The 15,632-nt window shown below is 38.7% G+C and overlaps 1 protein-coding gene across 3 annotated transcripts in view; it reads right to left on the bottom strand.

Annotated features, from left to right (window-relative positions):
* The window catches only part of SNCA (synuclein alpha), a 146,341-nt gene extending 131,574 nt beyond the window's left edge, over positions 1-14,767 (bottom strand). The window contains exons 1-2 of one of the 3 annotated variants that reach the window (XM_055313112.1): positions 14,612-14,767; positions 12,939-13,084 (exon numbers count right to left, since the gene is read on the bottom strand). In XM_055313112.1, the coding sequence (XP_055169087.1) occupies positions 12,939-13,059 (121 nt within the window). In that variant the 5' untranslated portion in view covers positions 13,060-13,084; positions 14,612-14,767. The other 2 variants (XM_055313114.1, XM_055313115.1) reach the window with 2 other exon arrangements.
* Between the last annotated feature and the right edge of the window lie 865 nt (positions 14,768-15,632).

Genomic DNA, 15,632 nt, shown 5'->3' with positions numbered 1-15,632 from the left:
CTTATATTGCTGATTAGTTTGTTTTAAATACAACTAATAAAAAAAAAAAAAAAAAAAAGAGGTCAGCCCCGGTGGCTCAGCGGTTTAGCGACACCTTCAGCCCGGGGTGTGATCCTGGAGACCGGGGATCAAGTCCCACATCAGGCTCCCTGCATGGAGCCTGCTTCTCCCCCTGCCTGTGTCTCTGCCTCTCTCTCTCTCTCTCTTCTCTCTCTCTCTCTCTCTCTGTGTGTGTGTGCCTCTAATGAATATATAAATAAAATCTTTAATAAAAAATAAAAATAAAAAAATAAAGCTCTCAATCTTTAGAAGCTCTTATAGAAAAATAGCCTTGGGGGGGGGGGGGGATCTAAAACAAGGAATTCCAGTAATCATACAACAAATAGAAGAGAGCAAAACTACCAGGAGGTTCTCTCCAATTAAATTTTTAACCCACAATGATGTCTTATTTTTTTAAGCCTTTAATTCATTAGTTAACAGGATGATAGTAGTTCCAGGTGTGTAATGTAGTATTTCAGCATTTCCATGTGTTACCAGTGCTCATCAGGACAAGTGTCCTCCATAATTCCCATCATCTATTTCAACCATCCCCCTGAATCCTCCCCTCTGAACCATCAGTTTATTCTCTATAGTTAAGAGTCTATTCCTTGGGACACCCTGGTGGCTCAGTGGTTAAGATCTGCCTCTGGCTCAAGGCATGATCCCCGGGTCCCACATCGGGCTTCCTGCATGGAGCCTGCTTCTCTCTCTGCCTATGTCTCTGCCTCTCTCTCATGGTCTCTATCATGAATAAATAAATAAAATATTTGAGGAAAAAGGAGTCTATTCCTTGATTTCTCTCTCTCTCTCCCTCTGTCTCTCTTTTTGCTCATTTGTTCCATTTCTTAGATTCCATATATGGGGTAAAATCATGATATTTATCTTTCCATTATTGACATATTTCATTTAGCATTGTACTCTCTAGCTCCATCCATGTCATTGCTCATGGCAAGATTTTGTTCTTTTTTAAGGCTGAACAATATTCCATTAAATGCATAAACCACATCTTTTTTTATCCATTCATCTATCAATGGGACAGCCTCCATATCTTGGCTATTATAGATAATACTGCTATAAACATTGGGGTGCATGTATCCCTCTGATTTAGTGTTTTTGTATTCTTTGGGTAAATACTCAGTGGTGCAATTACTGGATCATAGGATAGATCTATTTTTAACTTTTTTTGAGGGACCTCCATACTGTTTTTCAGTGGCTGCACCTTACAATGATGATTTTTTGTCCCCTGTGTCCCTCTTCACATATCAACTTACAGAGGGAAAAAAAAGGTGAGATAACACTGGGGCTGGGTGGGAAGATGATCTTGGGTTCAGAACTGTAAAAGCTATACTAAAGTACAGGACAACAGAGAGATTAGTCAACCCATGAAACTGAAGCAGAAGAGAAGGAAAAGAAGAAATTAAGATTCGTTGAACAAGTATTACTTAAAAGGCATTTTAACCTCATTTATTTCTTGGTTACAATCTATTTAATACAGGTGAATTATGCCCACTTTATATATGAAGAAATTGCAAATCAAAGTTAAATGATTTGCCTAAAGTCATACAGGGAATAATTGGCTCTAAATACTTTGATATTAAGGGCTATATGACCCTAAACCTATATTCTTTCCACTGAGCCAAGCAAACCTTTAGGAGGAATATAGCTTTTATACAAACAGTTCATTAATATTTATTATTAAAACTAAGTTTATTTTATTCATGAGCTCAACTGAAAGTTGGACTTTTCAGTGTAAGTCACGCCAGTTTTTTTGGTTTTGTTTTTGTTTTTTGAGAGGGAGAGAGACACATCTGGGGAGAGGGGTAGAGGGAGAGGGAAAGAGAGAATCTTAAGCAAACTCCATGCCCAGAGCAGAGCCCAAAGTGGGCTCTCTACATGACCCTGAGATCATGACCCTGAGATCATGACCTGAGCTAAAATCAAGAGTCATGTGCTTAATCAACTGAGCCACCCAGGTGCCTTTACACCAGTTTTTTTTTTTTTAAGATTTTATTTATTCGAGAGAGAGAGAGAGAGAGAGAGAGAGAAGAAAGAGAGAGAGAGAGAGAGAGAGAGAGAGAGCCAGAGACACAGGAAGAAGGAGAAGCAGGCTCCATGCTGGGAACCCAACGTGGGACTCGATCCCCAGTCTCTAGGATCACACCCTGGGCTGAAGGCAGCACTAAACCGCTGAGCCACCAGGGCTGCCCTACATCAGTTTTTTAATAAAATTTTGGGGGAGAAAATAACACTGGATTGGAGATTTATTTGAAAAGTACCCTGTAAATCAAATAATATATTTCTATCAGACATAGGAGAATATAAGGAGATGAGGGCATAAACCTGAGAAATGACTTAAATCCATATTTGGAGATTAAACTAGGTATTAACCCTTACTTTAAAAGTGCACTATTTCAAAAGGTCTTCCTAGGTATGTTAAAATTAACAGTAAACACTTTAAAACACAGAAAAAAAAAGCATAAGGGAATCTCAGATTCCCTATCAATAAGATGACTACATACAATTGATTAAATATTCTCTAAGAACCAGGCCTTTAAACTGGAGAGTGCAGCAGAATCAGTCAGGTGGGAGCGCTGGTTGAAATGCTGAATCTTGTGTCAGGGCATCAAATATTCAGAATATATCAGGTACTGATATTTGCATTTTTTAATAACCCTCATGATCTAATTCTAATAATTCATGGATCAAATTTATAAAACATTGGTCTAACAGAGTTTCAATTTCCAAATTTTAGAAGCACATATCTATGATTTCAATAATATGATCAATGAGATGACCGAAATGAATATACAGGACCATGTTGAAAACATTCACTAAATATTTTTATGAAAATATATAAATAAGGCATTAAGTGAAATTTGGATGCATCATATTTAAATTTACATTTTAACTAAACAGTCTAGAAAAGTATCTATGTTTAATAAAGCAATTTAAATATAGTTAAGAAGTTTCAATTTGAATATATCTTAATATATCTAATGAAACACCTAATATATCTAAGGACCTCTGATAAAAATAAAACATAAACTATAGCAATGTAGTTAAGAATATGCGTTTTGTCCAGAAACAAACCCACACTTACATGGTTAATTAACCTACAATGAAGGAGGCAAGAATATACAATGGGGAAAACAGTCTCTTCAATAAGTAGTGATGAGTGGGATCCCTGGGTGGCTCAGCGGTTTAGCACCTGCCTTTGGCCCAGGGTGCGATCCTGGAGTCCTGGGATCGAGTCCCGTGTCAGGCTCCCTGCATGGAGCCTGCTTCTCCCTCTGCCTGTGTCTCTGCCTCTCTCTCTGTGTGTCTATCATGAATAAATAAATAAAATCTTTAAAAAAAATAAGTAGTGATGAGAAAACTAGACAGCTACATGCAAAAGAGTGAAACTGAATGACTTTCTTACAGCATATGCAAAAATTAACTCAAACTGGATTAAAAACCTAAGTGTCAGACCTGAAGCCATAAAGCTCCTAAAAGAAAATATAAGCAGTAATCTCTTGGACATTGACCTTAGCAACATATATATGTATATACCTCCTCAGGAAAGGGAAATAAAAGCAAAAATAAACTATCAGAACTACACCAAAATAAAAAGCTTTTTCACAGCAAAGGAACCCATCAACAAAACGAAAAGGCAACCTTAATGAATGGGAGGGAAAGAATATTTGCAAATGATATATTTGATAAGAGGTTAATATCCAAAACATAAAAAGAACTCCTACAATTCAACACCAAAAAACAACAAATAATCCAATTTAAAGTGGGTAGAGAACCTGAATAGTCATTTTTTCCAAAGAAGATATATAGCCAACAGAAACATGAAAAGATGCTCAACATTACTAATCATCACACAAGTGCAAATCAAAACCACAATGAAATATAACTTCACACCAGTCAGACTGGCGAATATCAAAAAGAAAGAATGAAGAGTTGGCAAGGATGTGGAGAAAAGGAAACCTTCATGCACTGTTGGTGGAAATGTAAAATGGTGTAACCACTTTGAAAAATAGTATGGAAGTTCTTCAAAAAAATAAAAATAGAAATACCATATGATCCAGTAATTCTACTATTGAATATTTACCTGAATAGAATGAAAACAGCTAATTCAAAAAGACATATGCATCCTTATGCTTACTGCACCTTATAGCCATTTATGAAAACAACATAAATGACATAAATGTCCATTGATAGATGATTGGATAAAGCATACACACACACACACACACACACACACACACACACACAACGGAATAGTATTCGGCCATATAAAAGATTGAGATCTTGTCATTTGCGACATGAATGGACAATAGAAGGTATTATGTTAAGTGAAGTAAGTTAGATAGAAAAAGGTAAGTACCACATAATTTTATGTATATGTGGAATGTAAAAAATAAAACAAACAAAAACTGAAAAAAAGCCTAGAAATATAAAAACAGAGAATGGTGGTTGCTAGATTGGAGGTGGGTAGGGGATGAGTGAAACAGGTGAAGAGGATTAAGTACAACCTTTCAATTATAAAATAAATAAGTCACAGAGATGCAAATTACAACATAGGGAATATACTCAATAATATTGTAATAACATTAATATATTTTTAAAGATTTTATTTATTCAAAAGAGAAAATGAGAGAGAGAGCATATACAAAAGCAGGGGAGAGGCAAAGGGAGAGGAAGAAGTAGGCTCCCCACTGAGTAGGGACCTCCCCCCCCCCCCGCCCACATACACACACACCATGGAGCTTGACATGGAGCTCAATCCCAGAACCATGGGGTCATGACCTGAGCTAAAGGCAGACACTTAACTCACAGAGATTCCCCTGTAATAACATTATATGGTAACAGATGGCTACTTACACTTACTGTGGTGAGCACTGAATATTGTATAGAATTGTCAAATCACTATTACAACTGAGGCTAATATAATATTGTGTGTTAAATATATTTCAATATTAAAAACTAAAGTTAAATTTTTAAAATATAGATTTTGAATTTAGATCTCCTGGATTTAAATCTTTACTTCACCACATAATAACCAAATATACATCATTCAGTCAACATGAAAATCGAGGAAATAATACACAGAAAGATTTTAAAACAGTGATTAGTACATATCAAATAGTAAGAAATAATTATTCTTCACATATAATATTTGTAAAGGGATTTGCAGTTTAAAATAGAAAAAATAATTAATTATAAATTCATATAAATTAAGTTGTGTGCTTGTTAAATACATAAAAGGATACAGGATAACAGTTTATATATCCAGTACAATGTGTCAATGTGCTCATGTTTGTATATGTGCATACTTTGCAATTGATGTTCAGTTTGCATAGTATTATGGGATTATAAAGTGACCATGCACAGGCTGAAGTGAGTCTATAAAAAGTGATCTTAAATATCAATGAAGTAAATAACAATTAATTGGTAGTAAAAATTACAATTATCCCATGACCTTTCAACTTTTTTGTAGAAACATTAAAAATTCTTTTACTTATTATAAATTGATAGGTAAATGAAAAACTAGTAAAATTAATATCTACTTGATATATCAATTTAAGACATTGAGAATTATTGTGTTTTATTTATTTGAAAAAAACTTATCAAGATTAGTGTGGTCTTCTTGTCATTGTATAACTTCACATATGGCATGAGCATCTTTCCTAAGCCCTAGAGATCTGTATAATCTTTTGTAAGTTTGGATCAATTTCCAAAATGTTACCCTTTGCATTGTTTCACCTCATGCTCTACCTCTGATAGTTCCTTTCATGTGAGGTACTTTTGCAGCAGCACTTCCTCTGAAACATCTTCAATTTATTCATCACAACTTTTTTCATTTTACTTCAGCTTGAATAAGTTCCTCTGGCTACAAATCTACAGTCACCTGAACAGTAGTAGTGTTACCATTCCCCAGATCAGCTATTTGTTGTATAAATAAAACACTTTTTGATTCAAATTTTACTTCCAGCATTTTCATTTCATTTCTTTGAGGCACTTTCATCTTTTTTGGCCAATTTTCTTGTTCAGTTATGCAATTTTTTAAAATATTACCCAAGTTTATCACTGGGCTACAAGGAAGCAACACAACCAAAGGCCTTGCTGCCTGTGCAAGCTGAGTAGTGGATGTGAAATGATCAATCAGTGACAAACTGAAAAAAGTGATGTAATTTGATCAAGGATTATAATGAGTTTCTGTTATTTATATAGTAATCTGTGGGCTGAAGAGCTAGGAGCAAAGGTTGTATGAAAAGAAATTTGAACTGGGATATGAAGGACTGGTATTCAACTTACTGTTGTAAACTGAAATTCTTCTCTACTGGAACTATGCAAGATGAGAACAGCTTGTATTTAAGAGAATACTACTTATTACTATTCATCTACCACTTCTTGTACCCCATATTTTTAAAAATGACTATTTGAAAGAAATGTTTAACAATTGGTTTGTGGTCTTTCCTCTGAATAATACCTCAGAATTGGACATTGGGCTAAATCATAGAATGTATCCTGATTCAAAGATAAATGAAGGCCTTAATGAAGTTGCTTCATATCAAACTAATCACCTGTTATTTGCCATCAGTTGTTTATTAGTATTTATAATTAGTAATTAACATGTAATTGATGAATAATCTATAATTGAAAACATATAGCTACAAAGTAGATACCAAGTGGCTATGTGATTAGTAAACTGAAGAGAGACCAGAGCTAACAGCTTCCATGAGCCAAGGTGGGCACAACTCTCATCTTTTCTCTCATGACTTTCTTTCATGACAAGGTACAGAGTGGAGAAGGTCTAAACAAATGCCTAGGAGTTGCAAGAACTCACAGTAAGACTATACTATAGTCATCGTCAACTATATTGCTGCTTTGCCTGTTATGCTGACTTTGTCAACTTGATGCAGGTGAACCATATTGTGATTTGAGAGCTTGATATTAATCCATACTCTTAACTATTGCCTCTTACTGAGCAAAGTAGCACTGAGAGCATTTTGAAGATAATTTTCTCACCTTTACTGTTAAAAGAGTTGGCATTATATAAAGAAAACTAAATTTTTTTGCTTCTTAATTTGACTCTAAATTTATAAATTTCTGGGGGTGCCTGAGTGGTGCAGTCAGCTGAGCATTCAACTCTTGGTTCGACCTCAACTGGTGATCTCAGAGTCATGAGATCAAGCCCCGTGTGGGGCTCCACACTGAACAAATCGCTTATTTGATAATATTAATCATTGCTCCTATATATAAAAGTGTGTTCTATAAAAATCCTCAGCAAAATAATAACAAATCAAATCCAACAATGTATAAAAAGAATTATACTTCACAACCAAGTGGAATTCATGTCAGGTGTGTAAAGTTGGCTCATTCTTCAAACATTAATTAAAGTAATCCATCACACTCACAGGATAAAAAAGACAAATCACATGATCATATCAATAGATGCAGAAAAAGCATTTAACAAAATGCAGCATCTATTTGTGGTAAAAGTGTCTGGTAAACTAGGAATAGAGGGGAACTTCCTCAATTGATTAAGAATATTTCCACACAAAAAAGAATATTTACAAAAAACTATAGATAAATTCATATTTCATAGCAAGAAACTGGAGTTTTCCTATTAAGACCAGGAACAAGGCAAGCATCATACTGGAAATCCTAGCCAATGCAATAAGATAATAAAGGGAAATAAGAGGTATACAGATTGGGGAAGAAGAAATAAAATGGTCTTCATTCACAGATGACTTGATATAGAAAATCCTAAAGAACCAACAATGACCAAAAAAACCCTAATTATTGTAAGACTGTAGGATACAAGGTTAATAAACACAAGTCAATCACTTTCATATATACCAGCAATGAACAAATGGAATTTAAAATTTAAATCACAATACAATTTATATTTTCATCAAAAAATAAAATACTTGGGCAGCCCAGGTGGCTCAGTGGTTTAGCACTGCCTTCAGGCCAGGGCCTGATCCTGGAGACCCAGGATCGAGTCCCACGTCAGGCTCCTTGCATGGAGCCTGCTTCTCCCTCTGCCTTTGTCTCTGCCTCTCTCTCTCTCTCTCTCTCTCTGTCTCTCGTGAATAAATAAATAAAATCTATTTAAAAAAAAACAAAAACAAAAAATAAAATACTTAGGTGTACATTTAACAGAATAAACACAAGGTCTATATCAGGGGAACTACAAAGCTCTGATGAACAAAAGCAGAAAACTAAATAAAAGGCATTTTGTATTCATGGATGAGAAGATTCAATACTGTCAAAATCTCAGTCCCTTTTAACTTGATCTATATAGTTCAATGCAATCCTAATCAAAATCTCGCAAGTTATTTTGTAGATATCAACAAACAGATTCTAAAGTGTATGTGGAGAAGCAAAAGGCCCCAAATAGCCATGATAATATTGAAATATAAAATCATAAGTCTGACACTACTTGCCTTTTAGACTTACTGTCAAGCTAAAGTAATCAAGACAGTGAAATAATTGCAAGAGAATAGACAATAAACCAATGGAACAGAATAAAGAACCTAGAAATGGAACCACATAAATATAGTCAACTGACTTTTGGCAAAGGAGCAAAAGTAATACAATAAAGCAAAGACAATCTTTTGACAAATAGTGCTGGAACAACTGGACATCCACATGCAAGAAGAAAGAAAAAAACAAGAAACAGGAGAAGGAGAGGAATTTAGACAACAACGTTTCACAAAAAAAAAATAATAATAACACAAGAGGGATCATAGGCTTAAATGTAAAATACAAGACTCTAAAACTCCTAGAATAACATAGGAGAAAACCTACATGACCTGGTATGGCAATGACTTTTAGATATAACACCAAAAGCACAATCCATGAAATAAAGAATTAATAAGCTGGACTTCTTTAAAATTAAAACTTTCTGCTCCATGAAAGGAAGTGTTGAGAGTGAGAAAGGCTACAGAAAAATATTTGCAGAATATTTGTCTGGAAAGGAACTATTATCCAAAATATACAAAGGACTCTCAACAATAAGAAAACAAAACAAAACAAAAAAACAATAAGAAAACAAATAACCAGGTAAAAGACAGGCCAAAGATCCTACCAGATAGCTCACCAAAGAAGATATATAGATAACAAATAAGATGCTCCACATCATATGTCATCTGGGAAATGTTAAATTAAAACTATCAAATACCACAACACACCTACCTGTTAGAATGATCAAAATCTAGAATTTTCAAACACCAAATGCTGACAAGGATGTGAAGCAACAAGGTCTGTTATTCTTTATTGATGGGATGCAAAATGGTCCAACAACTTTGGAAGACAGTTTGTCAGTTCCCTATTTTTTTAAAAGATTTTATTTATTTATTCATGAGAGACAGAGAGAGAGAGAGAGAGAGAGAGAGAGAGAGAGTGGCAGAGACACAGGCAGAGGGAGAAGCAGGCTCCATGCAGGGAGCCTGATGCGGAACTCGATCCTGGGACTCCAGGATCACGCCCTGGGCCGAAGGCAGGCGCTAAACTGCTGAGCCACCCAGGGATCCCCTGTTTGTCAGTTCCTTTTAAAAGTAAACATATCCTTACGATATGATCCAACAATAGTGATCCTTGGTATTTACCCAAGGAGTTGAAAGCTTATGTCCATTCAAAAACCTGCATGTGGATGTTTATATCAGTTTTATTCACAATTACTAAAACTTGGAAGAAACCAAGATGTCCCTCAGGAGGTGAATAGATAACTGTGATACATCCAAACAATGGAATTAGTATTTAGTGCTAAAAAAAAAAAATGAGCTATCAAACCATGAAAAGACCCGGAAGAGCCTGAAGTGGATATTTTTAGGTGAAAGAACCCAACCTTAAAACTCTACATACTTTATGATTCTAGGTATCTGACATTCTGGAAATGGTAAAATAATGGAGACAGAAAAAATGATCAGTGGTTGCCAGGGGTTGGTGGAGGGAAATGAATAAGTGATGCCTAATTTTAGGACACTAAAAATAACTATATTATATTATAATGATGGATACTTCATTACACATTTGTCCAAATGCAAAGAATGTATACCATGAAGAGTGAACCTTAAAGTAAACTGTGGGTTTTAGGTGATTGTGATGTGTCAATGTTAGTTCATTAATTTTAATAAATGAACCATTCTGGGGGTAACAAATGTAGATCATGGGGGAGGCCATGCATGTGTGGGGGCACGAGGTACATGAGAAACTTCTGTTATTTGCCTCTCAATTTTGCTGTGAACCTAAACTGCTACAAAAAATAAAGTCTAGTTTTCTTAAAGTGTGCTTTATTATTCATGTGTTCTGTTTTGCAAGAATGTGTTATGACATCCTCACAAAAACTCTGCAAGATAGTTGCATTTATCTAAATCATATTTTTACAAATGACGGAAGTAAAGCTCATAGGTGGTAAGTAACTTTTATGGTATTCTAAAGGTAATAAATGATATAGTCTGGACTAGAATGTAGGCTTGTGTGAGTGACATCAAGTCTATGTTCTCTCTATTTTTCTCGGAGTCCACAAACTGCAGGCTATGGGCCAAATCAACCCATTACCTGTTTCAGTAAGGTTTTATTGGAACACAGGTTATTTTATTGGAACACATTATTATCTATGGCTGCTTTCCTACCACAACAGTAGAGTTGATTAATTTGACACAGAGACCTTATAGCCTAAAATATTTACTGCCTAGCACTTTACAGAAAAAGTCTATCAAATCGTGATCTATATATTGTGTCTTCCCATGGTCAGTTTTCATCCTAAATCCTGTGTTTGAGTTTAAATTTTAACTATCCTTCAGAACACAACCAACAAATAATTTATAGAATGCACTATGTGTTAAATACCATGATCTATATTGAAGATTATTTAAAAATATATGTGACATGTAAACAATTACAATTTTACATAAGAACATAATTAATCTCAAAAAATCATTATATTTGTCCAAAATCATAGTTGACAATGAAAACCAAAAGTTTTCCAGATAATAAAACCTATTCATTATCTAGAAAACAGCAATGTATTAATATTCAATAGTTTCTGGACTCACTACAAACTAATGGAGTAAATATTAGCATCCTAAAAATTGTTTAAGTTATTAAATTATAAAGTAACTGAAATCAAAGAACAGTTGCAAGCACATGCTTGCACAACTTAGAAAACTAAGGACAAGTATAAAGATATTGATTATCTGCGCATCGCTGATTCAGTATTCCAAATTCTATCTAAAAAGATAGAATTCACACTTTACAAAAACATTTGAAACTAACTCATCATTTTTTCCATTTGTAACATTCTTTAATTTAAGGATTTTCTGAAAATATATTTTAAGAGAATGAATAATTTAACTGAAGATTTGTATCAAAGTCAGCCAATAAAGTCTACGAGCAATGAAAAAAATAAGAGAGGAGAGGCATTCATAAAAATCATTCCAAATGTAACTCTTTTTCAATGTATCCATGTTGAAGAGACAACATAGTGGCATTTCACCGACAGACATAAGTATAGCACCTGATACCATCCAATACGTTTATCCTCCACATTACTGCACATCCTGCTGTTATAGCTGCTACCAGAGAATGTGCAAGAGTTCAGAGCAGCCAAAGAGAAAGAGAGGCAGAACGGGCAAAGGTAAGTGTGTGCATACGTCCCTGTGGATGAGTGTTTGTGTATGTATGTGTCTATTCCTTCCCCCAAAGACTCTGAAGTGATTTGCAAAAATAGCACCCAACCTAACACAGTTCAAGACATGAAAAAAGAGTCAGGATCTGTGTGAATATTACAAAGTGTCAACTTAGGAACAAAAAGAAATGATAAGCATCAATCTTGTTACTTTGTATGTGTGTTATTTAATAAGTGAATTATAGGGCAGTCCAGGTGCCTCAGTGGTTTAGCGCCAGCGGTTTAGCACCTGCCTTCTGCCCAGGGCCTAATCCTGGAGACCTGGGATCGAGTCCCACATTGGGCTTCCTGCATGGAGCCTGCTTCTCCCTCTGCCTGTGTCTCTGCCTCTCCTTCTCCGTGTCTCTCATGAATAAATAAATAAATAAAATCTTAAAAAAAAAGCAAGTGAATTATACATATAAATGTCTCTGAGATATTAGCAGCAGCCTTCAAGCGCTTTTTTGATCAATTAGTCTTCAGTTCACCAAGTGCTCACAAGGATGAACTCTACCAAAGACTGTTCTGTACTTTCCTTTTTAGGGCCACAGTAGGCCTCTTTTTACATATCCTAAGGCCATATCAAAAAGTCTTAGTTTAAAACATGAATACACTAAAATTTACTGATATTAGTCATGATGGATTAAAAAACAGAGGCCTATGAATGATTTTGATTCTCAAAAATATTCTTTTTTCTCAAAAATATTTTTTTAAAGAATTTATTTATATATTAATGAGAGACACAGAGAGAGGCAGAGACATAGACAGAGGCAGAGAGAGAAGCAGGCTCCATACAGGGAGCCTGATGTGGGACTCGATCCTGGGTCTCCAGGATCACGCCCTGGGCCAAAGGCAGGTGCTTAACATTAACAGCTGAGCCACCCGGGCATCCCATCTTTTTTTTTCAAAAATATTCTTAATTACCTTTTGAGACTGAGTTTTTAAAACTTTTTCCTAATTATAGTCTCTTATGCACAGAACTATTCATTTAAAAAGTCCTAAGTATTACTGAAAAATTAAATATTCTGAAAACACAAAAAGTTATCCTCACTTTTTATTATTAGCTCAAATGCTCACATTAACCTACCTACAGTCCTCTGACTCGGTTTCTCTTTTTGACAAGTGATGATGCAAAAATGAATCAAGCAAGAAGTACCAGCATTTAGAGCATTAATCATCCTAATCCACCAGTCATAAATAAATATCAAGATGACATATGGGGCTTACCTACCTACATAGAGGACACCCTCTTTTGTCTTTCCTGCTGCTTCTGCCACACCCTGTTTGGTTTTTTCAGCAGCAGCCACGACTCCCTCCTTGGCCTTTGAAAGTCCTTTCATGAATACATCCATGGCTAATGAATTCGTTTACACCACACTAGAGAACAAAATACAATTTCAATGAGAACTTTTGGGTGGAATAAAATAAAATTAGAATCACCCAAGATAAAAACCACTGAAAGTCAGTACAACCCAAAAGTGTGAGACTCTTTTTATTTATACTCTTATTCAACCACTGGGGGGATGGGCAACACTTTTTTTTTTTTTTTTTTTTAGCTTCTGCATTAAAAATTTAGCGCCCCTCATCCATCTTGGCTAGTAAAAATCTAGCTGCCTAAACATGGATTGGGATGAATTATCTCAGTTGTTCTTACTGTATTTTCGAAGTGTAGTTACATGAAAAGATGGGCCCCTCTCTCAACTTCCTAGAGTCCAAACGATGAGCAGGTGAGTCAGAAGTTCGTATAAAAAAATGACAGGAAGAGAAAGGGAGCTGGAGGCACGGGGTCAGGGACGATCTTAAAATGAATCCCGCAAGAAGGCTAACTGGTTGATAACCAAGAGGGGACGGAAGAGAACTACTCGCTCTGGGTGGGGCTCAACCTGAGGCCCACGGGGAGCCGATTGGCGCCCGCCCCAGCGCACCCCGCCAGCCGCCCCCACCCACTCGGAGCGGGCGCCGGGGCGCCCCGGGGAGCCGTCCCCCGACTCGCGCCAGCCGCCCGAGGGGGGAGTCCTCCGCGCGCGCGAGTTCGCTCCCCGCCCGGCGCCGCACCTGTTAACCCCTTACCACCTGTTGACTTGCCCTCCCTGCACTTCCAGGTAATTACTGCCAAGCACAGCTTGATTCCTCCACCGAGGAAACTGGGGGGTGGGGGGTGGGGGGCGGACTGGGGGATTTAAGGTACAAGAGAAATAAAAGTTGGCCGCTCCCGCTCCATCGAGCGTCCTCCCGTTTCCCAAGGGAAAAGCGTTTCCCAGGGAAGCAGCGCATCCTCTCAGCCTCTGGAGCTGGGCAGAGCGGAGTATCGGGTGCCGGGGAAAGCCAGCGCAACTTACTTTCCTCGGGCTCCTGAAGAGATAAGCACCCACCTCCGAGAGACTTGGCTCAGCGGGTCCTCAGTGCAGCAACGACCTCCCCCCCCCCCCCCGAAGTGCACGACCCGGTCCTCCCGGGTTTCCCCCAGGATCGCCAAAGCTGCCCGTTTTGAGATCCTTAGGTACTTACCTGGGTCCCTCTGATCCTCACAACTACAATTCCTCTCAACCAACCCCCTCACAAAAAAAAAAAAAAAAAATCCCAAATATTATTTAAATATTAAGAGGGAGAATAAGAAGCGCACAGGAAGGGAGGAGGCGGCACCAGGAGAGGGATGGTCCCCGAGGAGGCTGCTGTCAGCAAAACCCGGTGACGAGAGGCTGGGGGCGTGGGAGGCAAACCCACGAACCTGTCGTCGAATTGCCACTCCCCGTCCCCCGCACAACTGGATCGGAGAGAAAGAGACAGGTCGGGAGGGAGGGCAGGGAGAGCGCGCGAAGGATGCTGAGGGCCAGGCTCGGTCCGCGGGTCGGCCCTAACGCCAGCACACGCCTCGCCCCCACGCTGCCGCGCTCGGTCTCTCACCCCCTCTCCTGGGTCCCCGGCAAGTCGTCGTGGTCTTCCTCCTCTTCCTCTTTCTCCTCCTTCTCCTCGGCTCACCGCCCCCGCAGCTGATTTGTCAGCGCCTCTCCCCGCCCCTCTCCCGGCGCTCGCGGCTCTCCCAGCCGCGTGCACCTCACTCGTCTGCTCGGATGCGGATGGGGGCGGGGGCAGGCGGTACCTCCGAGTCCAGCCGCCCGCCTGGGCCGCGGGGGGGGGGGGGGGGGATAGGACGGGGCCAGGTATTCCGCGCTTCCCCTCAAGTTCAGGACCCGGGGGGTTTGGGGCGATCTGGAGCCGACAGGCTTAGGCTGCTGTTTCTCCCTCGTTCCCATCCCCCCCTTCCTTCGCCGTCTCCGCCCTTCCCTCTGCTTCCTCCCGGGACCCCCTGGCGGGAGCCACCCTGGCGGCGTGGAGGTCTGAGGGATCCACCGCCGGAGAGAGGACCATCCTCCCAGGAGGCTGGCGAAGGAGGCCGGCAGCCCAGGAACGGTGCTCAACCACCACTTCCAGGAGCACGTTTCCCTTGGATCGCTGAAATTTCGATGAGCACAATGTTAAGGATGCTTTTGCTCAAATGTCACCCAGATTTTCCTTGGCTCTTAACCTCTGATGAGCCCGAAAGGGTCCCGCGGATGCAGAGGGCACTAGTAAGGAAGAGTTACAGGTTGAGGCAGGAGGAGCCTCTTCGAATCCTCTCCCCACCCCACTATCACCATTTTCTTGTCCACCAATCAGCGGCTGCCAGACGCTGGTTTTTCCCATCAGTGGGACACGGAATAAATATTCCCCAGCCGTCGATACCAAGCGGTGCTAAGGTTATGCGTTCTTGAAATGGAATTTACGTTCCACACTCAAGGGCCTGATGGAGGAGACGAATCCAGCGTGTTTTTTTTTTTTTCTCCTGAACTATCACATTCAATTTCTTCATCCCTTCTACACACCACTCCCCTTTCTCATTTGGTTCACGTTGCCCTCAGAGCGGATACCCCACACATCCCATCCC

This window comes from Nyctereutes procyonoides, unplaced genomic scaffold (assembly GCF_905146905.1).
Source record: "Nyctereutes procyonoides isolate TBG_1078 unplaced genomic scaffold, NYPRO_anot_genome, whole genome shotgun sequence".
NCBI classification, from domain to species: Eukaryota; Metazoa; Chordata; class Mammalia; order Carnivora; family Canidae; genus Nyctereutes; species Nyctereutes procyonoides.
Note: the sequence above shows the minus strand (reverse complement) of the source record. Positions and strands in the feature narration are given on the sequence as shown.